The 27340-nt window shown below is 37.2% G+C and overlaps 1 protein-coding gene across 6 annotated transcripts in view; it reads right to left on the bottom strand.

Annotated features, from left to right (window-relative positions):
• Positions 1–27340, bottom strand: part of ANO3 (anoctamin 3) — a 420117-nt gene that overhangs the window by 13876 nt on the left and 378901 nt on the right. For all 6 annotated transcript variants that reach the window (XM_044258975.1, XM_044258976.1, XM_044258977.1 and 3 more), the window contains 6 exons: positions 16730–16766; positions 11387–11498; positions 10586–10643; positions 4713–4810; positions 1985–2118; positions 966–1118 (listed from right to left, as the gene is read on the bottom strand). In XM_044258975.1, the coding sequence (XP_044114910.1) occupies positions 966–1118; positions 1985–2118; positions 4713–4810; positions 10586–10643; positions 11387–11498; positions 16730–16766 (592 nt within the window). The remainder of the gene's footprint in view (positions 1–965; positions 1119–1984; positions 2119–4712; positions 4811–10585; positions 10644–11386; positions 11499–16729; positions 16767–27340) is intronic.

Genomic DNA, 27340 nt, shown 5'->3' with positions numbered 1-27340 from the left:
ACAAAAAATGGACAAAGTGTTATGATATAAAATGTACAAAATATCGTAAATTTTAATAAGGCAAGAGAAAAATGGGCAAAGAATACAAATGAGTAATTTGCTACGGAAATGCAAATAATTGATAAATATATTAAAATTTTTTCAGTTACTAGTATTTGGAAAAAGGTCCTCCAAAAAAATAAGATTTTTAAAAAAAATCTACCAGATTATAGAAGATTTGAAAGTCTTAGACCATCCACTGCTGCTTAGGGATTGTGGAAATCAGTGAACAGAAACCAACATGGTTGTTTGACGTATGACTTGTTATAATATTTGTGGTGATTAATCTGATATCTTTTAAAATTAAAATATCAGTACATTTTAATCTAGCAGACCTTCTTTTTGGGATCTATACCTGTACACACACATTTATGGATATGTGATACATAATACATATAATATCGAAGTCTGTGTCTACATTTATACATATATTTGTCTATTGCTAGATTTAAGTATGCTTATTCCTGCTTACAGCGGGAAAGCTAAGAAAATGACCTAATCTTGAGGAGATTATCTTGAGGAAATAATCTAAGTATGTAAGAAGATGTATGTTCACCTCAGTGTTGCTTCTTATAGAAAAAAACTGGAGCGATGTAAGCATCTCTAGTTAAGGGAATTATTTTTTTAGAAATGTCATAAAATGTGCCATAGAAATTTGTGGAGGAACTATAAAGAAGGAGGCAGAGCTATGTTTATTAACATGGAAAAACATATATGAGATCGTTTTTAATGATAAGTTCATGAAATAGCATATTTAATGTAAAATACTCTCAACTAAGTTAGTGTTCCCTCCATGATTTTGTTAATCAAAACTGCACCGTTTTGTTATAGTTGGAAGGGAGTCCCAAGAATGGAAACCCACACAGGGCTGAGATCAAGGCTCTTGGCCTCAGCAATGCAAAAGCCATGTGATTTCTGCCTCTTACCTATGTCAGTTGCTCGAGCCGGCAGAGGCCTCCGCCACTGGGTAACAAATTTGTATGCGTCCAGCCTGATCTCAATGATATTGTTCAACAACGCCAAAAGAGGGGCCAGAGGAAAAGCCGCAACAAAGATGGTGGTAAAACCAAACTGCAAAACTGTAAAGGGAGAGTGTTGTAAAATTAGTAACAAACCGGATCGTTTCTTGAATGCTTTCTTGGTGCCCTCTGAGGGGCTTCCCATAAATCATCTTTAGTCCTTTCAATATCCCTACAAGGTAGATATGCTCATCATATTTTGCTGTTGAGATAATTATAGCCCATATGTGTGAAGTCAGCTTGCCAAAGTGTGGATAGCAAACAATATGAAAACCTGCATTTAAACTTTGATCTCAATGGATTGAAAGTTTCTGGGCTTTCCATCACTCTACCAGGCGGCTCGAAGGAAGAGCAAATAAAAAAGTCAAAGAGGTGGCCTTGAAGAAAACCTCTATGGGACCCAAGACACCTAATCTTGTCCTTTCTTTTTATGGAGGAGACGACTTTAAAGGCCAGAGAAAGAGCAAATGTGAAGACAACACACAAAGATTTTAACAGTTGGATGAGAATCGGGCTTCTCAAAGAAACTAAACTCACACCATGTCTGTGCAAAGGTTTATTGCAAGAAATAATCATCACTTTATTTGAGCAGGGTGGTGTATTTTTGATATAGGAATGGGTTCTGATTTATTTTATTTTGTTCCTTTAAAAATATCTGCACTAAAGGTAGATGTTCTACTATGAGAATACCCTCCATTCTGGTCAAATGGGACAGTTGACAAAGGACAGAATTTGTGAGCCTTTCAAGGGCATTGTTTTAATATCTTCCCTAGTTATGTTGAGAAAAAGGTACAGAGGTATTTTAGAACGCTTGGGGTTAGAAAGGAGAGAGATGGTTTTCTCTCTTGAACCAAAGCCTGTGTGAAGGAAAAAAACAAAACCGTACCAAAAAGGCCAAATAGCTGCGCAGAAGTTTCTCTCCTTACCCATTTCTAAATACTCATCCATCAGCCCATGAATATTCATGGGCTGCAGGTTCCAATCATTTTCCCACTGAGGAATCGATGCATCTTGTATTCCCCGCTTGATTTTATGTCGTGACCACCAGTTCTGGATCAACCTACATCACAGAGCAGACAAGAGGCTTTTGAACTCTTAGAAGCATATGGTGAGCAATTTATAGTGTAATAAGAAAAGAGAGATAAGCACTACCTTGGGAGTACACTAGGCATTTCTGGGAACTGGGGGTATTTGCATGGTCTCAACTTCCAAGCTTAGGAGGCAGGAATAGGCTTCAGCCTTCTTTGACCTTGCACACATCTACCTTTGTATTTGGGAATTAATTCCCCCCCACACTTACGTGCTTCCTGATACTTAATAGACAAACACCCATTTGTAGGATTCCTTCCCTCTACCCCCTCAACCTCTATATGCACTTAAACTTCTATGTTGCCTGTTATGATTACATCTGAGCCCTTCATTACTCATAACCCCAAATCTTCTGGATTGTGCTCTCTGAACATGAGTAAAATCATGTTCCATACCAAATAACTGAGCCCTAGATAAAGTTTCAAGAGATATAGGTTCAAGTCTCCACCCTACAATGCACTAGCTGTGTGACTTTTACTAAGTCTATTTACCTCTGTGGTTCATGAAGATGAAGGCTTTCAGTATTAACAATTACATTTTGCTACTATAGTGAGCAATAATTTATGGCAATGGATCTGTGCCTGGGTCCATTTAAAAGACTTGGAATGGAATTAACAACACTATTTCCTTAGCTTCGGGGCAGTCTTGAAATTATGTGACCCTGAAATATCCCATCATGGGGACTTCTGGGCAATTATTTATTTTAAGAGTGAGATGAACATTACCTCCAGAATGAAGTGAATTCCAAAATGAATCCCAACTCTCATATTAATTAATCATGGACCTAGAACTCAGTGGGTATTGGAAGACCAACCAGAGACCAAAATGTCAGGTAGTCAGTTCCTCACATAGGTCCCATGGAGGTTGCTTCTGGGGCCTCATGGAGATGCAAAAGGGGCTGGGTGCTGAGATTGAGGCAGGCCTGCTTGGCTTAATTTTATTTACTTCAACCTGCTTAAGATTTTACTTTAAAAAAGAGAACTGAGTTATAAATGTTTCAAAATTATTGCTTTATTGACTGGTCCACCCCTGTTGGATTCAGAAAAACACCAACAGGATGTCCCTTACCATGGTACGTTAGGGATCTGATATACACAATCCAGGCTGACCATATGGGCAAGGTCATGCTGAAAATGTGTTATCCAAGGTGCATGCTATGTACAGAGGCACACAGACAACGGCAACAACAAGAATCGTTCTCAATAGTATAATGACGACTACGCCATCTTGATGGTGCTTATGAAGCTATTTCATTCAGCACGTCAGATCCTGTGGTGGGCACTTGCTACCTAATCTCCTCAGCTATTTTCAAGTGATGTTTCCAAATCCTGTGTCTCAACAGATAAGCCAGGGATAGGAAGGGATACAAACAATGAACTGGGCTCCCTAATCCCTATGCTCTCTTCATTTACAAGAGATATTTATTTTTTCTGTTTTGAATATTGAGGATCTGTATAAAAATCTCTTCAAAAAAGTGTTTTGTCATTTATTGATGAGGTTTAAAGATCACTGGACATTTCTTGTAATCTCCTCCTTTATTTTATAAATAAGAAAAATAATCTCACAGATAGGTCAAGGAAATTACAAGCATCTTCATTTGGCAAGAGGCAGAGAAGGAATGTGAACCAGGTCTCTGTGATTTCATAGTCCAAGCTCTAAGACTGCTTGTAACTTACCACAATAGTTTATGGCAGATTTCAGGGTAAATATCACTTCTCCAGCCCTAAGGTCTCTGCTCTGGAATGTCCTGAGACCATTTGCCGGCCAACAAGTAGAAAGAATCACGGCATAATGAGATGACTAAGCCTATGCTATTTATATCTTCAATTAGAAATTCCTCAAAATAGTCTTGCTTTTAACCTTGGTTAGGCCTCAAAGCTTCCATCAGACATTGTTTTACACAAACTGTATTTCAGTGTATTTGGAAGAGTAATCTATGTTATTAGATGTTAGAAGTAGGCATTCAACACTCTTCATGTCAGCATTCCACAGATCATTAAATCCCATCGAAAGGGACAAAACAGAATGCTACTGTTTTGTGAAATCAATCCTGTTCTAATGACTTTTTTTTTCATGTAATAAAGAGTACAAGACCTCCTTATCCAGAAATTTATCTTTGTTTTATTCTTTTTTAAGAGGGGAAGCATAAATGGAGGTTGTCTTTGTTAAACAATGACAACCTTGGTCTTTTTGATGGCCGGAAGAACCCAGAAAGTTATTCTTCTCCTCAAGAATCTATACTGTCAATAGTGATTTAAGAATAGCAACAAACACCTTAATGTGTTGAACAGAGTACCAGGTGCTCGACACTCACTCTTTCGTTTAATCCTCACAAGTGTTTGCTCAAGGCACATATAGCCATTGATCCTCTTAGAGATGTGAAGACTGAGGCTCAGAAAGGTCAACTAACTCACACATGGTCACTCATTTAGTGAGCAGAAGAGCAGGAACTGAATCCACTCCTGGCTGTCTAACAGGCCCCAATTCTTAATTAATTCTTATTCCCACTACTTCTGTCTTTTTTTGGAACTATATATAAGGTAAGTTTAAAAACCAAGTGCTCACGGATATCCCAGTTCCATGAAGTTGTTCCATATTTGCTTCAAAAACATGATAACGCCCATCTGGAGGCAGAGGTCTATCAAACAGCCACTGGGATGACACTGAAACACAGCGACAACAATGGTCTTGCTCTTCTCGGTTGGTTACATGTCCCCACCTTCACACTGTACATCCAATTCTAAAGCTAGCTACACAATCTCAGTGCATCAAGAAAATAAAAACAAGGAAGAAATAATATATTGAAGCACACCTGATAGGGAAGTTTCCAGTAATTAGAATGGAATATTGATTGGAATTATAACAGCAATAAAAACAAATCTTTTTATTATTTAAATTCAATTAGCCAACATATAATACATCCTCAGTTTCAGATACAGTGTTCAATAATTCAACAGTTGCCCATAACACCCAGTGCTCATCATATCACATGCCCTCCTTAATGCCCATCACGCAGTTACCCCATGCCCCCACCCACCTCCCCTCTAGCAACCCTCAGTTTGTTTCCTAGAGTTCAGAGTCACGGCTTGTCTCCCTTTTTATTACTTCCCATTCAGTTTTCTCTCCTTTCACCTATGACCCTCTGTGTTGTTTCTCATATTCTACATATAACAAATCTATCTTTTAACGAGCACTTACTATCTGTCAAGCTGTGTATTAGGCATGGTCTCATTTAATGAGTGCACTGGAATACTGTGTATCTATTAACAACCAGGAGACAGAAAAATGTTTGTTTATAATATGTTCTTCTACAATAACCTTTTTGACACAGAATAATTTTAAATGTGTAGAAAATTTGCAAGGAAAGTACAGAGAATGCCCATACACCCTTCAGCCAATTCCCTCCACTGCCCCTTATGTTATCAAGGTGTATTTGTCAAAGCTGAGAAACCAACATTATCTGATGTTTTCGTGAGTTTAGACTGTGTCTATGTGTTTTGAGAATGGAGGAGATCACAGACGTAAATTTCACCACATCCCTTCAGAAGTTATAGGCTAGCCATAGACATCACTAGTGACATAATCTTCATCAGTGCTTGGTACACTGTTTGCCAGGTATTTCTACTGTAAAGTTAATCATTTTTCCCTTTCCCTATTATTTTCTGAAGTGAATCAAATCTAGCCTATTCTAAAGATAGTAGGCACATGTTAAGATCTATATCCTGGAGAGGGAATATCTACCTATACTAGAATGTATTTTTAAGTGACAAAAACATGCCACAGAATGCCTCGTCAATATGATCTCAATTTTGCCTTCCTTGTGCTCCTCTGCTTTTTCAGATGTCCAAAAATGGTTAGAATTAGAAACCTCCCCAAAACAAAAATGTGATTACAATGAAAATTGCAAATGACATGTTTTGCTTGAAAACTTCGTACTGTAGAGGATAAAGCGTGGGTCTGTCTCTTTACAAATGGGTTCATGTCCTCCTCATAAGAACAATAGTCACTAGAGCTTTGATCCTCAGTTTCTATTTCTATCATATTGGTACCAGTGGGACTTCAAAGGGAACAGATAATTAGGACATGAAGAGCCTGGTTTTCCGGTTCCAGCCCAGTAATTTAAAACTCCCTAAACTGAGTCAGAGAGTGAGAGAGAAGCTTGCCAGTGGTAATTTTTATTGTGTAGAGAAGTCAAAGTTCTCCCATTGAAGCATGCCTTTTCCTTCTAGGATGAATTTAGGACCCCCTGAGTTCTGCCACATATATATAATAAATGGGTTCCATAGAATGCTAAGACAGAGTAATTGCTAAGCTACAGAGGCATACATCACAGCTGCAAGATGAAACGCTTCATTTTTATAGAGAGACTGAAAGATGTCAATTAACATGTATAAGGTCATACAATGTGGACTGCTGACATGGAATTGAAAGCCTTGGTCTTCTGTACCCCAATCCTCTGCTCTTGTACGTAATGCTAAAGATGAATTCTATTTACCCAGTATTGCCTTGAAGGGATGGTTTAACAAAGCATATTATTGTGTAAAAAAAGAAAAAAAAATAAAGACCATTATTGAACCATGTGATTGGCTCATTCTCCACAATCGTAGGCCAAAGTGGTGAGGCCGATGACAGACAATTTATAATTTTGTTAAAATTGAGACTTCATGGCTTGGTGATTTATAGGGCACAGAAAGGGATCCAATAGTTTTTGTGGATCTGCCCTCCTCAAATAATGGTTCTCTTGAGCAAAATCCAGACCTTCGATACTCTAAAATTCATTTGGTAAGAGAGCCTATACTTAGAATAAGTAAAAGGGCATGGATGGGTGTGTGGGACACCCAGGCTTCCATTCCTATTGCACACCCAAAATCACATGACTGTGGACAACCCACAGCTAAGTGCCTTCACATATTTTTCTCATTGGCTCTTCCTGAGAACCTCCTAAGATGGGTGTTGGTATCTCCATTTTGGAGATGATGAAGCCCAGTGGCAGATAGGACCATCAGATTCTGACACTGATGTTCTTTTCACAGGAACTATGTTTACTCTAAACTCGATTTACATGTGCAAGTCAGCAACCATTCAGCAATCTCTTATCAAAGTCAATTTCCTTTATGTTCTCAGTTTTGCCTCTATGTTATCCCAATGGTGACTGGAAAGCACGGTGTTCAAAGTGCAGCCTCTGATGCTGGGTTGGCTGAATCTAACTGATGACTTCATCAATTTATGTTTCTATAATTGTAGCAAATTATTTAACTTGTCCAAATTTCTGTTTCCTCATCCGCAAGATGAGTATAATAGTAGAATTTTTGCATTAACATATGTAGAGCAGTTAGGAAAAATTGCTGAAAGGTGCTGGTGTATAGTAAGCACTCATTAAATATTAATCATTATTAACATATTTATATAGTTTACATAAAATATTTATGTGAGATATTACATACAGTATAGTATGAGGAAAAGTCAATATAGCTAATTCATAAATGTTTTAAATAAAACTGAGGTTCATTTTGCTTCCTTTATAATGGCTATCATTATTTGTGCCAGGGATTTTATTTTATTTTTTTGAAAGATTTTATTTATTTATTTGATGAAGAGAGAGAGAGCTAGAGAGCATGGCGCTGGGGGGGGGTGGTAGGGGCTGGGGGATGGCAGAGGAAGAGAAACAGGCTCCCTGCTGAGCAGGCAGCCTGATGCAGGGCTCAATCCCAGGATCCTGAGATCATGACCTGAGCTGAAGGCAGATGCTTAACTGACTGAGCCACCCAGGCGCCCCTGTGCCAGGGATTTTACATGCATGAGCCCAATTCTATCCACCACTCACCAGTCCTACTGAGATAGTTACTCCTATCACAGTTTACAAAAGACCTAGAGATATAAAGATTTGGGTGGGGCAGAATTAGAATGCAGACTGTCAGACTCCAAGACACAATACTTATTACATAACATGGTTATGTTCTTCTCTTTGGGACTATCAACATCATCAAGAAAGGAAAGGGACTTTTTCATTTGTATACGCCATATTACCCAACAGAGGCCCAGAATGGAGTATGTGTCAAAAATACTTGCTGCATGATTGAATTCTGAGGATCAGTTCTTATCTTCCATTATGCATATTTCTGTCTACAATTCTAGAATTTCTAGGGTCTATCAAAAACCCACGTTTCATTTCACTGATTTTTTTTCAAAAAAAAAAAATCTTTTGGGAAAATGTGGCCATTGTGTATGCCATATATATTGTGGAAAATGTCTAGGATGGTTATGAAACATTTTTCCTGACACTAGTATTGGAACAATTTCCCTGGGACTTCCAAAGAAGAAACATGGCTTCCAATAATCTTACCCTTAAGAGTAAAAATATCCAATTAAACAAAAGTACTGGTGACGGCAGTTTCCAAAATGGCATCGATAGGCATATGCATCCGCCTGCTTGCCACAGTACCCTTGCTAATTCCAGTCAAACATTTCTAATAAAAGGTAAGCTTTGGGTCCCAAACCAAGTACATGAAAGCCTTTTAGCAAATACAGTCATACTTGTGGGCTATGAGTGAAAACTGCAAGTTTGATTGGGGACTTTCTGAAGGCCTAAAATTATCGAAGGCCCTCATCTGTTCTTGTCTAAGAGGAGAATACTTAGGTGGCTGTGAAGACAGAGCATTGATAACTATCAGTTACAATCTATACAGTGCCTTCCAAAGTCCAGGGGTTGTGCTAATTGTGTTACACAAATTATCTCCTATCTATAAACAACCTGCAACCTAAGTATTACTACTGCTAGTTTACTGATGAGGAAACAGATATTCAGAGGGATTAACTTCAAGGGCAAAGAATTAATAAGCAGCAAGGTTAGCAGGTGAGCTCAGGTTTCTATCATGTAAAGCATCTCATTGGGAAGTTTTAGGCTTTCTCCATGTATTTCTATCAACTAGAAGGCTCTAAGGAGACAATATCAACGAGGGCTCTCCTGGGTTTGGGGGAAATTTTTAGATAGAGACTGGAATTACCTCTTTTCTCAGGGAAACTTTTCTTAGCATCTTTCTAAATTATGACCTCTTACTAATATTACCACATATGAAATTGGATTTTACATTAGAATAATCAAAAAGATTTTGAACTACAGGAGCAATAAACAATCTGACCAATGAGATCGAACAGAGTCCAGAAGTAGATATGATTTCAAGATGTAGAATGATGAATCAATGATAAATAATCAATCAATGATAAATCAATCAATGATAAATCTTGAAATCTTATTTTGCCAAATAATAAAAAAATGTATTATTAGTTAAATATGTGACTGCCAGCTGAGGTGGGGGGAGAATCTTGATTACTCTTTACACAAAAATGAACTTCCAATGCACCAAAGATGTCAATATTTTTTCTTAAAAATTGGTGGAAAGTACAAGCATGAGGGTTTTTTTTAAATTTCTGGAATGAAAAATACATTTTTGGCATGATATAAATGCCTGAAGTCATTAATAGTAGTGATATTTTAAATGAAAAATGCTATAGAGTTTTTTTTTAATTAGCAAAACAAAATTAAGACAAGGAAATGAGAAATATTATCTGCAGCAAATTTGTAAGGTTAGAGCCTAATGTTACTAGTTTACAATTTTTAGGACAGAGAAATTTTTTAAAATTTTTATAATTTTTAGGACCGAGAAAAACAGTTTAATTGAAATGAGCAAGGATAGCACATACACACAGAAACAGAAAATATCCAACAAACATATGAAAAACACTCTTCATCTCACTCAAAATGAAAGGATCTGAAATCAAAAGGAGGTGTCTTTTAGATGTTATATTGGTGAAAATTAAAATGTTTCAGTTGGCAAAAGTCTGAGGAAGTGGGCTTATAGACCACAGGTAGGGGCTTGCATTTTGGAATACCGTATCTCCCTCTCAGTGACAATATACAATCTGTATAACCCTGTGCTTTACCAGTACTAGACCTTTTGTTCCCATGACATACATATTTAAAAGTTAATTAAAAAACTTATAGGATTTGGAAGATATACATCTGCATATTTATAGATTGGTGTTTCAAATAAGATGTCTTTTGATGAAGTGTCCCAGCTTAAAAGGAAACCCAACATATTTAAAAGTTTAAAAACCCATGGAATAGATTATAATAATTCCTCCAAAATGTGAAGTCCTTGGATCTAAATTTCTGAGCTTTGTGAATGGAGGAAATGGGTTTGATAGAAAATTAAAGAGCTGAAGTCAGGATTTGGAGGTTTAACCTTTAAGATCACAACTTTTTTTTTTTTTTTTTAAAGAGGTAGTTCCTTCCTTTCTGAACCCATAAGAACTGTCTACAAAAAATGTGTCTTCAGCATGCCTGAAATTCCATATACCCACCTTCTCTCTCTTTCCTTTCCCCCACTTCCCTCCCATGATCATTGGCTAACTACATCCACCCTTACAAGGTTACTTACTTCCTCCAGTCTCCACCGGTTAAAGAGTTTATTGTAATTTCCTGGGTGGCCTACAAACCTGTAAAAAGCCATTTTAATTCATTAGCATTTATGTGGGGTTGACTGAAGAACATCTACTAATGCATGGGTTGGTAGACATAAATGTTCACTGGTGCATCTTGTCCCCAGCCTGTGAACTTTGGCCATGCTGACACTGACTTAAAAGGAAAAAGTGGTGTATGAATTCAATTCTCACTCCAATGGGGTGAGAAAGTCCAGACAAAAGAACCGAAGGAAATTTTCCACTTTCACCTGTAGATCTTTAATGTTTTGTTGACCTAGCTAATGAATATTAATGTAATGTACTGAGTTGTTTAGTTTAAAACGGTTCTAGCTTTAGTATGTTTCCATGGCATTGGCTGGAGCATTAAGCATAGTTTATTTAATATGCTTCCATTGTGCAGGAAACGTAGGAAAAAATGTTGACGTGATAGGTAGGAGAAGTTTCCACACTAAGGAACTATATCCTAGGGTTGTACAAAAATCATTTCCTATTTAACAAAATCATTACTCACGATCAGATAATCATTACCCAACCAAAGTACGGCACACACGCTTTGTTTCTTTACGCCTACTTTAATTGGTAGTGGCACCTCAGAGCCCTGGACTTAGAAGTCTTTTGATGGAAAACATAAGGGAAGACTGAGTAGCAGTTTTCCAAGGCCGGGGACAAGGATTCACCACCTCTATTAACAAATTGGCGATGGAACTGTTGGCAGTCTTTTTCACCCTGCAAAGATGATGTCCATAAAGTTGACTTACCTCCCCAGAAAGAAAGCAATATAGAAGATAGAACTATTTAAATTAACAAACTGGAAGAGGAACATCTTCAAAGCAAAGCTGTTTTCCCATTCAGATTCTGTTCGAGGATATTCTAAAAGGAAAACAGGGTGTGTTTACATAAAGGAGGTGAATAACAAGAAATATGGAGAGAGAATCAGAAGCCCCACATTTCAGTTCTGGTTCAGCCATTTACTAATTCCATGAGGCACTCAGTGTCTCTGAATTCTAGGGTCTGCATCTGCAAAACGTGAATGAGAGTGTACACTGTGCACACATAGTTGATAAAAGGATCCAATGATACAATCTTCACACTTCCCCCACAACTACAAAAATAGGATGCCTGTTATTGATAATATCTAAAGATTTTCAGGATTCTGTCTGCTGTCATCATTTGGAAGTAGCCATGTACATTGGATCAGTCCTGCACTCAAACTGCCTATGCTTCAATAAGGAATGAAATTGTCCACTGAGTATTTTGAAGAATGGATATTTTGGGGTGCCTGGGTGGCTCAGTGGGTTAAAGCCTCTGCCTTCTGCCCAGGTCATGATCCCAGGGTCCTGGGATCGAGCCCCGCATCGGGCTCTCTGCTCCGCAGGGAGCCTGCTTCCTCCCCCTCTCTCTCTGCCTGCCTCTCTGCCTGCTTGTGATCTCTGTCTATCAAATAAATAAATAAAATCTTTAAAAAAAAAAAAAAGAATGGGTATTTTGCGCAGACTCAAGTAGAATGGTAAAGAGGAAAGAAGGCTACCTTAGTCAGAGAAGTTGGGCTCCTATCTCAACTTTATACCTAATTTTCTGGTAATCTCAAGTACATCTCTCTACATTTTTTTTGCTAGCAGTTTTAACATTTATGAAACAAGGAGTTTAGACGAGGTAATTTCAAGAACTTGTCTACTCTCACATCTCATGTTTCTATGACCCGCCCCCCCCCCCTTTTTTTTTAAAAGATTGTATTTATTTGACAGACAGAGATCACAAGTAGGCAGAGAGGCGAGCAGGGAGAGAGAAAGAAGGGGAAGCAGGCTCCCTTCCGAGCAGAGAGCCCGATGCGGGGCTCAATCCCAGGACCCCGGGATCATGACCTGAGCGGAAGGCAGAGGCTTTCACCCACTGAGCCACCCAGGTGTCCCTGTTTCTATGACTCTTAAAACAAAATGATGCAAGGGACTGAATTAAGATGGCAGTGTAGACTGCAGCCTCTGCTCCCGCCCAGTATCCAAATGATGATAGAAGATCTCTATGCACAGCTAATACATATTTTCATATAATTAAAGAATTCAAGGAAGAAAACAGATGGGATCTGATTTAAGGAAAAGGTTGCCCAAAATGGGTGCATGATCCAAGCAAATGGGTGCATGACCTGTAATAGAATAGGAACAGGTCCTGGAGGATTCCAAGCCCAACTACAATATGTGACAGAAGTGACAGGGGTCTGTGGGCATCCCCAAGGCTGACTGGTGGGTGGGCAGTCAGGAGAGCAGCCAGGAGAACCCACATATCCTCAGGGTTTTAGTGGGCTGCATTTTCACTATTGTTTTCATTCTAAACAGTTTGTGAATTTAGTACAAAACTTATCTGGAAATGAGAATATGGATTTAAAAAAAAAATCCCCGTTGCGTAATTTGTTTTTGGATCTCCATTTCTGATTTTATTGCATCATGATCCACAAATGTTCCTGTGTGATTTCCGCTTTGGAGCAAAAAAAGTTGTTTTCATTTATGGTCAGATTACTTGGATATGTTTTGTCTATGTATTAAGTATTTGGAAAGAATATATATACTTTGGTAAGCATACACTTTATATATAAAGAGAAGATTGTTAGGTTTTTTTTTGTTTGTTTTTTTTTTTTTTGGTCAGAGACAGTGAGCACAGGCAGACAGAGTGGCAGGCAGAGGCAGAGGGAGAAGCAGGCTTCCTGCTGAGCAAGGAGCCCGATGTGGGACTCGATCCCAGGATGCTGGGATCGTGACCTTAGCCGAAGGCAGCTGCTTTATCAACTGAGCCACCCAGGTGTCCCAGATTGTTAGTTTTGACATCCAAATATTTTATATCGTGGCTTATATTTGAGTATGGATTTGTCAGTCCTTTCTTTTGGCATTTCTATTATGTTTTGCTTTCTATATTTTGAAGGTTTATAAAAAGATGTATAGAAATCATGTTACACTGACCTGGCAGACTGTTGTATCTCTCTTTCCCATTTATACAGATATAAAATTCTGGTTTGCCTAATATTAATATGGTGACATCTGACTTTATCGTTACTATTTTCTTGATATATGTGCTCTTGTTCCTGAATTGACCTCTATTTGACAAAACTGAAACTTGATTGTCTGGCTTAATTTGCTTCTTGGAATCCGTGTTCATTTTTTATAGATAATTCATATTATAGATAGTTCTTTATTATAAATAATTTGTTATTTGGACCATAAAACCAAACTGAAAAGAACATCACTTTGGGTCAAATATTATATATTTTTTCTCACATAAAAAATGTGGTAGGATTAAAACTTTAATTTTTTTTGTGACTTCCAAAACTAAAATATTTGGCTAAAAATAAGTCAAGAAACATAAAGTTTAAAAGCTCCTTTAAATAAAAAAATGTGTTACCTCTACCAGGAAGTAAAACGTAATTTCTAATTTGAAGCACAAATTTGCACAGTCTAAAATTACACAGAATACAATGCCATACATATTTATTATATATATGGATTCATGTATATATGTATATATGTATTCATATATTTATTGTGTTTGTATGTATTCATATTGAATATTTATTATGTATGTATTTATAAATATTCAAATAGTAAACATATATTTATGTCTATATACACATTATTTTAAACAAAATATTATTTTTGTTAATTTAAATTAGTATAGACCATTCATTATTAATTAATAGTTATGAATCCATAGGTACTATGTCATGAGTTATACATGGAAATATCAAATACCAAGTGCCAACTTTGGTGCTCCTGGTACTTAACACAAATAACTTCTAGGGGAGCCTGGGTGGCTCAGTGGGTTAAAGCCTCTGCCTTCAGCTCAGGTCATGATCTCAGGGTCCTGGGATCGAGTCCCACATTGGGTTCTCTGCTCAGCAGGGAGCCTGCCTCCCTCCACCCCCCCGCCTTGTCTCTCTGCCTTCTTGTGATCTCTGCCTGTCAAATAAATAAATAAATACATCTTAAAAAAAAAAAAAAAACAACTTCTATTTCCTATTATTATGATCCTCCAAATAATTTCCTCAGATTTGCTTCCATCCTCGGCATAAAATACTTTAAAAGCAAATGAATATAGAGAATCAGAGCTAGAAGAAAGCTTTCAGACAATCTAAAGTGCTTCATTATCCAGTGGAAGAAACTGCAGCTCAGAGGGTTTAAGAACAATGCAACAGATCATTCCCACTTACTGAACACTCGTCATATGTCGGACAGCCAATCCTACGGTGGTGAAACAGGAAATGCTATCATTCTCATTTTATCAATAACAAAATCTGAGACTCGAAAAAACAAAAACAGTGGGAGAACCAAAGGAAGAGAAGCAGTGGAAGGAACAGGAGGAAGGAAACAAAGAATGGAGAGAGAACATTTGCTCACAGTCACAAAATTTCCAAGTGATATGACCACTTATTTCCAGAGCCCGACTTAGGGCCCAGTTCTTCCCTCTACAAAATGTTCCTTTTACTTAAAAATGCATTATAGGGGAAGCAATTGTGGAATGATATAGTTATTCCACCATAATTAAGTGAACTCTGCCACATCTGGGTTTAAATTCTACTTATTCAACTTAATTATCTTGATTTTCGAATTTGTACAATAGGGACCCTACTGTTGTAAAATTGGGAAGTCAATAAAACAAAATCAATGCGGAGTGTCCGGCATAGTGCCTGGGATCTGGTGAGTTTTCAACCAATAAAAGATCACTGCTCAAATAGCTCTATAATCAAAATTTTGTTCACAAACCAAAAGACCAAAAATCAAGTTTGAGGATGGAGAAAGGCATTTTCAGACACATTAGGTCTCAAGAAATTTACTTTCTAGGCAGCAAAGTAAGGAATTAAGCCAAGACAAAAGAACACCGATGGATCCAAAGAGTGGTACCCTACTGAGAAATAAAGGTAAAAGGATTTCCTAGAGGACGGGAGAGAGGAAGCATAGATGCAACCGACCACAGTAAGGGTGGGCCCTCGAGAGTGGAGGAAACAGTGCGTTCAGGAAGGGGAACTCTAAGAAGAAAATAAAGTGAGTAGCATACCGGATGGTTTTGTATGCATTTATAGACTATACAGAGTTGAAGCAGAAAATTTGAGATAAATTAAGAAAGTATGGAGAAAATTAAAGAAAAAAGTGCTATTATTAGCTTCATGAAATTATAAAGATTGTATAAGAAAGGAAACAATCATAGCATATACCACACCTTACATTTAAAAAATAGTTATATAGAAACAATGATGTAAACACCAATTATTAATTTGACTAAAAATTCAAATCTGTTGAATATAGCTACTTTGGAAGGAGGAGAGATAGTGTGTGTATAACAGGTGGTAGATGAGGAAGTGTACAGGGATAGAACGCTGTAGGAACTGTTAAGACCTAAGTTCTTGTCATTTATGAGGGAAAGGCAATAGCTTCCCAAACCTGAAAAATCCAAGAACGTCAGAGAAATATGTTATTTAGAAATAGGGTTGGAAATAACAAAAGAAATTCCTAAAATAAAAGAAAAAGTAGTCTCTCAGGAAATGGAAAATAAGAATAGGTAATGTGGCAGAGTACTGGTTTTAATTATAAATTTAAAAAAAATATTTTATTTATTTATTTGAGAGAGAGCAAGTGAGCGAGCACACAAATGGGAGGGGCAAGAGGGGAGAGTGAAGATTTCAAGCAGACTCTAAGCTGAACATGGAACCTGAGATGGGGCTTGACCCCACAGCCCTGAGGTCATGACCTGAGCTGAAACTAAGACTGGGACACATAACGGACTGTGCCACTCAGGCACCCCTTAATTATAAATTTCTCAATACTATTTTGCCTTTTAAATTTCATTTATGTAGTATAATATTTTGATAAAAATAAAAATTTAGGGAAAACCCCAAAGAACTGAAAAGTTAGAGAGAGAAAAGCACTCCTACCTAGGGGAAGTTCCTCTCTATAGTTAAGCAATTTGCTCCAACTTCCCATGTATGTCTTTCAATCTGAGTGACAATGTACATAACTGAAGTTGACATTAAAAATGCTAGAGTACATAAAAAAAAAACTACAGACTGATATGCCCATATGTTATTCTTTTACTAAGGAGCTAAGTAAAAACGAAGGACTTACCTAAGTTGGTGAGAAGGTAAGCAATTTTTTCATAAGCCTGTAATAAGAGAAAAGTGAATGTTATTCTTTCCCTCTAGAAAAGGCTGCTATTGACACTCTTCAAGGAAACATTTAAAGTGTATTCTATAAAGTGGCTACATTTTTAATTAAGTGGAGCATGTTTTAAAACCTACTACGTGGTGCTTTACATATATACACAAACTAAATGTACATAATATAAACATGTTATAAATATATGTAGATACACAGACACACTTGATTTCTGTAAGAGTAAGTCTTTTGCAGTAGCTGTCTTTATTTCCATTCTACCGGTCAAGGAAATGGGACTTTAAAAAACTTAAAACTTTTTGCAAAACAAGTCAGCCAGCTAATCAGTGGCTGACATGGTGTTTGATCACTAAATTATATGTACTTTTTACTATGCTGAAAGGCTGAGTAAAAGTCTTAATTCTTTATTATTGAAAAAAAAATTTCCAAACTAAGAGGAACATAGCATGATAGCTTGCATTCCAAAAGAACAACAGTGGTTTGGTGGTTATTTAAAACAAGACTGGTTAAGTAAAATCTGTCGAATCCGTAAGTCAGTCACAGGCAAGATAGTTTTATGGTGGTTTAATTTTTAAAGATTTTATTTATTTACTTGACAGAGAGAAATACAGAGAGAGGGAAGACAAGCAGGGGGAGAAGCAGGCTTCCCACTGGGCAGGGAGCCCGATGAGGGGCTCGATCCCAGGACCCTGGGATCATAACCTGAGCTGAAGGTAGATGCTTAATGACTGAGCCACCCAGGCACCCCTACAGTGATATTTTTCACATTCTGCCTCATTTTCCCCTCCCCTACTACTCAATCCACCACTCATACAGACTCAAGGAAAGGAAACATATCTCACAAAATTCCAAGTACACCTAGATGGGAAAACAAATTTATTATAGACAGAAGGATAGTATGTGTTTGTGAGTATATGTGTGTGCATGTAACTATAACTAACCCCACAATTCAACAAATTATTCTTTATATTATAAATTCCAGTAACTCTGCCTGTTGGCATGCAAAATTAAAAGGTAGGTGTCTGGACACTCTAAAAGTTGTTCATCTTTCAATAGACCTATCGTGATTATTCTATCTTAGCCATGATTTAACCCTACCTCTTCCTCTAAAGCGTTACCTTGAGACAGAAAGATTATGTTGAGGATAAATATTTCATTCTACCTCTTATGCAGTTCTGTTGTTGCTCTTGTTTTTATTTTTAACTATATGCAGAAACTGCCCTTTTCAAATTTCTGAACAAGATTACTTTGAATTCATGAGCACCAAAATTGTCTTGACTATAACACGTTCTTTTCCATGCCCTATTTATTAAGTAAGATGATTACAGAAGGGTGTCCAAAGAGTATAATAGGGTAGATTTAAAAAATCAACAAATAGTACTTGAGTAATATTATAATTCCAGCACCAAACTGGGTGCCCTCATGGAGAATGAAAAAAAGTTTTACTTAAATAACTGCCATTTCAAGTATCTGGCCGGTAGTAAGCGATGCTTTATATATATTATTATTTAATTTAGTCCTTACAACAATTTTATCACAAAGGTATAATGATCCCCATTTTACAGAACAGGAAATCCTTGCTTAGAACATCAGGTACCTTGCCTAAGTTAATGCTACTAAATATGTAGCAAAGGTGAGATTTCCTATGTGGGTCTCTTGTACCATTTATGCTATGCTTTGTCACAGAAACATTTAAGATTTCTGTCTTAATTCTTAGCACATAGAACCTGTCTGCAAGTCTGGGACAGAGATATCTACAGCTGATGCACCAATGGTTACAATATCCTTTGGAAGAATGTTCTAAATCACACACACACAAAATGTTGTATCACCCCTGGAAATACTGCTCTTGGGAAACATTCTGGGGGACTTGAGAATCTGCATCATCTAAGGCCCAGAAGCTAGCTAACTGGCACCACCATGATGAGCTACAAAGTCAACCCATGCAGACTGACTTGTTAACTCCGAAACCAAAGCACGCAGCAAGAGACCATAATTTAGATATATCCACTGTATGGTGTATGACAGAAATCATGGGCTGTGTGTGTGTAAAAGGGGGGAAATGGATATGCATTGCAGGAGGAGGAGATGTAAGGAGGGGTTCAGGGACAGTTGTGGTCACTACACTATGTATGTACATTATATAGATAGATCTCATGTTGGGCAACCTATACTTTTAAACATCATTCACTAGTGCATTCAGTAAGCTGAAATTCTTAGTCATATATATTAATTATATAAAAAATATTTATTTGGACTTTCAAGTGGGCCACGTAGAGAGAGAACAGATAGTTTCTCCTTTAACTGAACTTAAATCCCAGGGCTTGGAGGCAAATGGAGAGAAAACAATTGGAGACAAACAATTATGTAACTAGTCAGGAAAGGGAAAATATAGCAGGCTGTGGGCCTAGAGAAGAGTGGAGGGCACGAGTATTTATTTTATACTGTGGTCAGAACAGCCTCTCTGAGAGGGTGGCATTTGAGCATAGAGCTCATGCATGAAGTGAGGGAGAGAGCCAGGAAGAGATCTGAGCCAAGCACCTTGGAAAGGCTTGACAGTAAGTCAAATGCCATAAGACTGGTTGGGCTTGGTTGTTTCATGAAGAGCAAGGCAGTTGGAGGTTCAGGAGTGGAGGCAGTAAAAGAATAAGATAGTTACGAGATGAGTGAGAGAAATCTCAGAGGGGAGCAGGTTTTCAGAGCCTGGTAGTCGATGGTTAGGTCATTAGAATTCATTCTGAGCTAAGAAGTCATCATCTTCCCACTATTGCTTGGTTTGGGGTGCTACACAGAAATCCACTGGGGAAAAATGAGAATGACAAAGACAGTGAAAGGGTAAGGTTGTTGTGAAGGGGCACGCTCGATTTAGTGCTCATCATCTCTGAGTCAGAGCCTTACAGTCCAACTTGTGCTGTAAAAATGAGCTCAAAACAGAATTTTGCAGAATCAAAGATAGACTGTTCTTTCCCGGTAATCTACTTTTCTGAATTTCTAGAAACCATGGATATAAACATGAACAAACCAAACAAATACTTTTCTAGAAAGTGAGTCTTCTTATTAAATGAGTCATTTGGCATTACCTCTTTTCCATGTTAAGATGTGTTGTCAAACCCTTTGATCACCCTATTCCACAATGACCTATTTTCATTGGAATTGGTAACCCGGTATTAAGAAAGTTAGGTACATTTGAGGTCTTCAGTGATTAGGCCCATGAAATAAACACAGGAATATATGTTCTCAAATCTAGAGATGGAAATAAATCCCTAAGTGAAAGAGTTCAGAACCAACATGGAATACTTTAGGTAAATGTAGTTAGAGCTGTCCTTTCTTTTATTCTTCTCCTTCTTCTTCTTCTTTTTTTTTTAGGTTATAGTGTACAGATGGTACATGGATTTTAAAATGAGAAGAAGAATACAAAAAAGAGTTCATTCCTTATTTAAAAATTCATTTTAGCTGTAGGGAAGAGTAAGAGAGAGAGAATTTTCAAGCAAACTCCCAGCTGAGCGTAGAGTCCAGTGCCAGCTCACAACCCATGAGATCAAGACCGGAGCTGAAACCAAGAGTCAGACGCTTAATGGACTGAGCCTACCAGGTGTCCCACGAGTTCATTGTTTTGTTGCCAATGTTGAAGTGGTTTAATTGGCTTAATTCCAGATATTTCAAACTACAAGAATCCTTCTGTGATGTTTCAGTTTTTTCTTTAAAATTACACAGTACTCATGAAACCAGACAGCTATCAAGCTGCTGTAACCTATTCGTTAATTAATTAATGTTTGATTGTCAAGCAACAAGAATATACATTTTGGAATAATCGTATATTTTTAAATTTTATTAAAATCTTGGAGGGGCACCTAAATGGCTGAGTGGGTTAAGCCTCTGCCTTCACGTCAGGTCATGATCCCAGGGTCCTGGAATTGAGCCCCACATCAGGCTCGCTACTCAGCAGGGAGCCTGCTCACCACCATGACCCCTCCTGCTGCTCTGCCTACTTGTGATCTCTCTCTCTCTCTCTGTGTTAAATAAATTTTAAAAATCTAAAAACAAAAAAAAAATCTTCTTAGAAATGGCTGTCATTAACCAAGCTGTTTATGGCACCTTTAAGTAGTATAATAGCATTTTATGGGCAGCAACATTAAGGAAAAAAAGAATGGGATTAGTGAAGAGTAGTTCCTGGTTTCAAATTCTGGCTTTTCAAATTCTGTAGATTTTTAATTATATGTCTGATAAGAGGTGTTAAAAAATAAATTGAGGTTTTAATCTTGTTAAATTACTTGCAATTTATCTTTGAAAATGTAGTTTCTGATCTTGGCTGTGTATCAAAATTACCTCACATCTCTTAAATCAGTGATTTCCTAGTGCTATGTTAGGCACTGACAGGATCAGGATCACTGGGAGAATATTTCTGAATGTTTTGTTTTATATACAGATTTCCCAGCTCCACAAGGGAAATTCTGAAGGGGACTCAGGGCTCTCTAGTTTTTCAAGTATTCCAGGTGATTTGAAGCATAGCAAGAACAGGAAACAATCTAAGTTACTTTCATGATCTGTAAGATGGACTTATAATCCAATTTTCATTATTTTTACCCTTATTTTTATCCCACATTGAACATTTATTGAGGGATTCCATGATCCATTTGTTTTGAAAGCTTAAACGATGCATGTTCTTTACTTAGTAGTTTGAAAATCACAAGTGCTACAAATGTGAAAGACACTGAAAAGAGAATTCCAGCTACAAAAATAATTTTGAACAATTATTCAAGAGGCTAAGCCCTTTCCAATGTGAATAATGTTCAAGATGCTAGGAAATTTGGAGAATGAAATATTTAAAATTTATTTGAAGAATATATTCTAAATGTCTTTTAGGCCTAGGCAAAGACCTGGGAACATAACAGTGAGGAGGCCCCACTGTCAGGGGCTTATACCCTAAGAGCGGGAGACAAGGCATGCCTAAGCACAGTAAACAGAAGAGCATTCACAAGAAGGAGTGTTTCATTCCAACAGGGCAGTCCGATAAGGAGGGAGACTAGGCATGTCCAAGCACCTTGTGAGAAGAACAAACACAAAGAGGAGATTATTCGATTCTACATATGGGATGGAGAAAAAACTTCATGGAGCAAGTGACCCTTTATTGGAATTTCCGAAGATAAAGAAATAGCCTCCAAGGAGATAAAAGGAAAGAAAGCAAATAGAGGGAGCACTGTGAACAGAGACAGGGCCATGAAAAAGCAGAATACTGGGGGGCAAACGAGAGGGACCTTGTAGGCTGGAGTGCAGAGTGTGAGAGGGAGGGAGGGCATCCAACTTTAAACAATACAAGAAAGGAAAACTGGCTTGAAATAACGGGAGGCCTCCATGCCTTGTTAGGAGCATAACAAATAGCATGGAGGACAAGGGGTGTTAGAGAAGAAAAGGGAGTTGGGGAAATTGGAAGGGGAGGTGAACCACGAGAGACTATGGACTGTGAAAAACAATCTGAGGGGTTTGAAGTGGAAGGGGGGTGAGAGGTTGGGGTACCAGGTGGTGGGTATTATAGAGGGCACGGATTGCATGGAGCACTGGGTGTGGTGAAAAAATAATGAATACTGTTTTTCTGAAAATAAATAAATTGAAAAAAAAAAAGAATTTAGAATTTATACCAGAGGCAATAGGTACCCGCTAAGCACTTTCAAGTACAAAATAAAATGATCAAATCTGTGATTTAGAAAGATCCTTCTTCTTCTTCTTCTTCTTCTTCTTCTTCTTTTTTTAAGATTTATTTATTAGAGAGAGAGAGCATGAGTGGGAGAGGCAAAGGGAGAGGGAGAGAGTCTCAAGCAGACTCCCCCTGAGTGTGGGGTTCAACTAGAGGCTTCATCTCAAGACCCTGAAATCATGACCTGAGCCTAAATCAAGAGTTGGATGCTTAATCCACCAAGCCACCTAGGTGCCCCAGAAAGATCCTTCTAAGAGCAGTGTTCAAGGGAGGTGAGAAGAGTTGAAAAGGACAGGAAGACTCACCAGTTAGAAGGCTACTGAAATGGTGCAAGCTAGAAATGACAAGTAGCTGAACTAAGGAAGGAGAAGTGAGAATGATGAGTAGGGAATAGCTAAGAGAGATGTTACAGAAGCAAAATTCACAACAATCACTGATGTGATGAGAGACAAAAGAAATGAATGGATGACTAAATTTCTGGCTGTGTACTTTAAATATTTAAAGTTCCTGATTTAAAAAAAAAAGAGTTTGACTAATTGAAACTATTTTGCCATGCCTATATGGATTACAGCTGAAAAGCATATTAGATTAATAGACTATTTTGACTGAGGCCAAGCCCTCATTTGGAGAATACAGTTGCACAGAGATCACAAAGTTTAGCTATTAAGAAACAAAAAGCACATTTTTATGTGCTGCATATTTAGTGTTGGTCTGAAAATAACAATAGATAGCATTTGGTATTCCAGGTCAATCATTTTGGTGGTATAATTTTTTTTTAAAGAGTTAGCACTTTGATATTAATAGTTTTAATCTATGTTTATCTGATTATGACCTTAAATTAATCCTGTGGGTTCAGGTAAATCAGATGGGCTGTTTGATAATCTGTGACATGTGTTAACACCCTGGATAGGAAGGGAATACATAAATTCAGAAGGGCATTAAGGTTTTCCACTGATAAAATCTGAGGAATAGGACATTCTTTTCACATTTGTTGAGTTGGCTGTGTAGTTCACTTCCTTTATACTAAAATCCATTTAAAAATCTTTTCCTAAATTAGTTGCAAGAGCAAAGGAGAGGTTTTGTGGTTGATTCTACTTCCAACAATCTTTAAATCTTTATGTCAAAATTCCCACCAAGTATAAATAAATAATTAGAGAAAAGATAGTCAGTCTTACGTTCTATAAGGAACAAAGGATGAATTATAGGACTAGGCAGTTACATGGGCTTTTGTATTGAATTAAGTAGAGCTAGTGGGATTTTGAGGACCTCAAAAGATTGTTTTTATGACAAAAATAATACTATTCTCATCTGCCTCCAGGGGTCTTATTTCTACATTTAGGAGGTTCACTCCATCTAGTTCAGCCTTTGTTATCTGTAAAAAGCAGTACTTTGAAGAAGGAATGTATTGAGCCTCTAATTATACAGACTTAGTGAGAGGAAGCTTATGAGAGAGAAGACTGCGCAAATATGGGTTCACTATGATTCTAGGAAAGGGGCAGTAACTGAGAGCGGGGGTTTGAAATGAGGCTGAGTGAGTTTAAGGGACGGGTGATTAAGAAACCACTGGAATAATATGAAATTGGAGTCTGGTACACCAAGGGAGACTCAAGCCAAATTTCAGTGTTCTGAACTATCAGTGAAAATAAAAAGAAACTTTTGATAGGGAAAATGTATAAAGGTGAAAGCTCTTATTTTATTTATTACAGGTTCTGATCATGACAAATGCTTCAGCTTGCGTGAAAAAAAGATAGCTATTTCCCTGGGTAGGAACCAAGGATTGACTCCTGGAGCTGGAGGTTCTGTTCCCAGAGTTGTCATGCTTGCCTTCCCAAGAAAAAGTTAATTGACCCATTTGGCTTCTTCATTTCCCCTATGAAATACTTTCCACCTTCAAAAATATTAGGTCAGTTCCTAATTCACTTGAGAGATTTTTGAAGATCAGAAGGTCTTTGGAACAAATTGTCAAAACCAGGAACACAGGGTACTCTTTTGAAGACACTAATAATTGATGGTGAGGGGAATAAATAGACATGAAACCATTAACATTGATTACCTCCAATGGGTACAATTAGTTTATGATAGGAAGGGACATGAGTGGCATTTTGGGTAGAAAACAGTGGCTTTTCTTAATATTTTTAATGTCTTCGTACTGTCAGTACTTTATATAATAAAAATGTATTGATTTTATAATGAAAAACTAAAGAAGGTAACAATAGTAAATTTCAGAAAGAAAAAACACATTTAAAAAAACAAGTAAGAGACACATGAAAAAAATGTTTATCATCACTAGCCATCAGGGAGATTCAAATTAAAACCACATTGAGGTACCACCTTACACCAGTTAGAATGGCCAAAATTAGCAAGACAGGAAACATCCTGTGTTGGAGAGGATGTGGAGAAAGAGGAAGCCTCTTACACTGTTGGTGGGAATGCAAGTTGGTGCAGCCACTTTGGAGAACAGTGTGGAGATTCCTCAAGAAATTAAAAATAGAGCCTCCCTATGACCCTGCAATTGCACTACTGGGTATTTACCCCAAAGATACAGATGTAGTGAAAAGAAGGGCCATCTGTACCACAATGTTTATAGCAGCAATGGCCACGGTCGCCAAACAATGGAAAGACTCACGATGCCCTTCGATGGATGAATGGATAAGGAAGATGTGGTCCATATACACTATGGAGTATTATGCCTCCATCAGAAAAGAAGAATATCCAACTTATGTAGCAACATGGATGGGACTGGAATTGATTATGCTGAGTGAAATAAGTCAAGCAGAGAGAGTCAATGATCATATGGTTTCACTTATTTGTGGAGCATAACAAATAGCATGGAGGACAAGGGGAGATGGAGAGGAGAAGGGAGTTGAGGGAAATTGGAAGGAGAGGTGAACCATGAGAGACTATGGACTCTGAAAAACAATCTGAGGGTTTTGAAGGGGCAGGAAGTGGGAGGTTGGGGGAACCAGGTGGTGGGTATTGGAGAGGGCACGGATTGCATGGAGCACTGGGTGTGGGGCAAAAAACAATGAATACTGTTATGCTGAAAAGAAACAAACAAACAAAAAATACCTAAGTAACAACAAAATACAAAACATCCACTTTTTAGAAATAAAGAAATACCATTAAAATTTAAAAAAAAACAACAAAAAACAAAAACAAAACCAAGTAAGACTACTGAAAATTAGCACAGTGGTATAATTTTCACATGAACTAATTAATTATTTTAAATCTTCTTATATTTTAGACATAAATTTGATCAAAAGACATAATACAACACCTTAGATGTGATTCTTTTTCTATAGACAACTCTTGAGTATTTAAAAAATTATGAATGGGCAATAGGTAACAATTTTAAAAAAGAATGAAAAAATTTTAAATAAATTCAGAAAGACCAAAAAAAGATCACTGGCATTACTATAATTTGGACTGAAGATTAATAAATAAACTCTATGATTTAAAGATGAAGAGAAAGGGAAAAAATAAAATATTAGTATTTTGCAAGAAAGAGAATAGGAAGGTATAGAGACTTTTAAAGAGAAATAAAATTTTAAAATATTAAAGAGAACCAAATAGAAAAAGGTTAACATTTATTGGGTACCATTTATTTGCTAGAGGATCTCATTTAATCTTTCAACACCCCTATGCATTAGTTTTATCATCTTCACATGAAAGATAAAAAAATCAAAACTCAAGGATGTTACAGGGTCTGGCCAGGATCCCACAGATCAGGTGCAAATCTTTGGTTTGCCTGTGTCTAATGTCTACTGCTTTTTATCACGACACCAATTTGAGCAACAGGCACCACAAAGTGATGAGAGCCTGAGCAGTATTTTTTCCCCCATTTTACTCAGAGCCTTTTGTGCTTCAACTATGATGCATTCATTCCTCACTGTGTCCTATGTCCCCACTAGACTATAAGATCCTAGATAGTCATTTTTATGTCAACCAGCCTACTACAGATAAGAAATGGAGTCAATTTAAGACCAGACCAGTTGATTGCTAGTGTTACCTAGAAATAAACACATCAAGTATTTAGGCTCCTTTCCTCAGAAAATGAAGCCAAACCCAATAATCTCTGTTTACAGAATAATTGTCAAAAACAATAAGGAGGGCACATATTGCATGGAGTGCTGGGTGTGGTGCATAAACAATGAATCTTGGAACACTGAAAAAAAATTAAATTAAAAAAAAACAATTGATTTTGTTAGAAACAGTATCTTTCACTATCTACCATAAGAGTATAACCATAAATATAAAAATCTACAATGTCTGTTCTGTGAATGGCTCCCCCATCAATTGTGTTGTGTGTAAAATGTGGTATGTGTAAAACACCACAATGTGGTGACTTTGTGTAATGTGCAACCTATAGTACCTTTCACACATGACCAGCCATGCTGTTCCATCCCATATTGTATTTTTTCAATGTTTATCATTTACTTTAATCTATGAGTCAAGGACATAAACTCAACACTTTGTGTGGTTTATTAGGATATACTGTAAACAGTAATTTCCTTCCACAAAGCAAAAAGGAATCTGAAGAAAGCAGACTCCAGTAGGAGATATTAACTGCCATCCTTGCATCAAAACTTATTTATCACAGTGACTTTTCACTTTTCTGATTATTTTAGATGGTCCTAGCCCTCTCCAGGCTAAACACGTAACATCAGTGTTTACCCACATATAGACTCAATGCACATTACTTTACATAATATAAACATCATTATTTGTCTATTGCTCATCTATCTTCAGACATTATCTCATGATGTAAATATGCCTGCACTAACACTTAATATATGTCTCATCTAGGGAGAGTTATTTAAGCTCTCCAGATTCATTTCCTTATTTACATAATAGAGAGCATGCTGGCCTTG

This window comes from Neovison vison, chromosome 7 (assembly GCF_020171115.1).
Source record: "Neovison vison isolate M4711 chromosome 7, ASM_NN_V1, whole genome shotgun sequence".
Taxonomy (NCBI): Eukaryota; Metazoa; Chordata; class Mammalia; order Carnivora; family Mustelidae; genus Neogale; species Neogale vison.
This window is presented reverse-complemented; position numbering and strand designations above follow the sequence as displayed.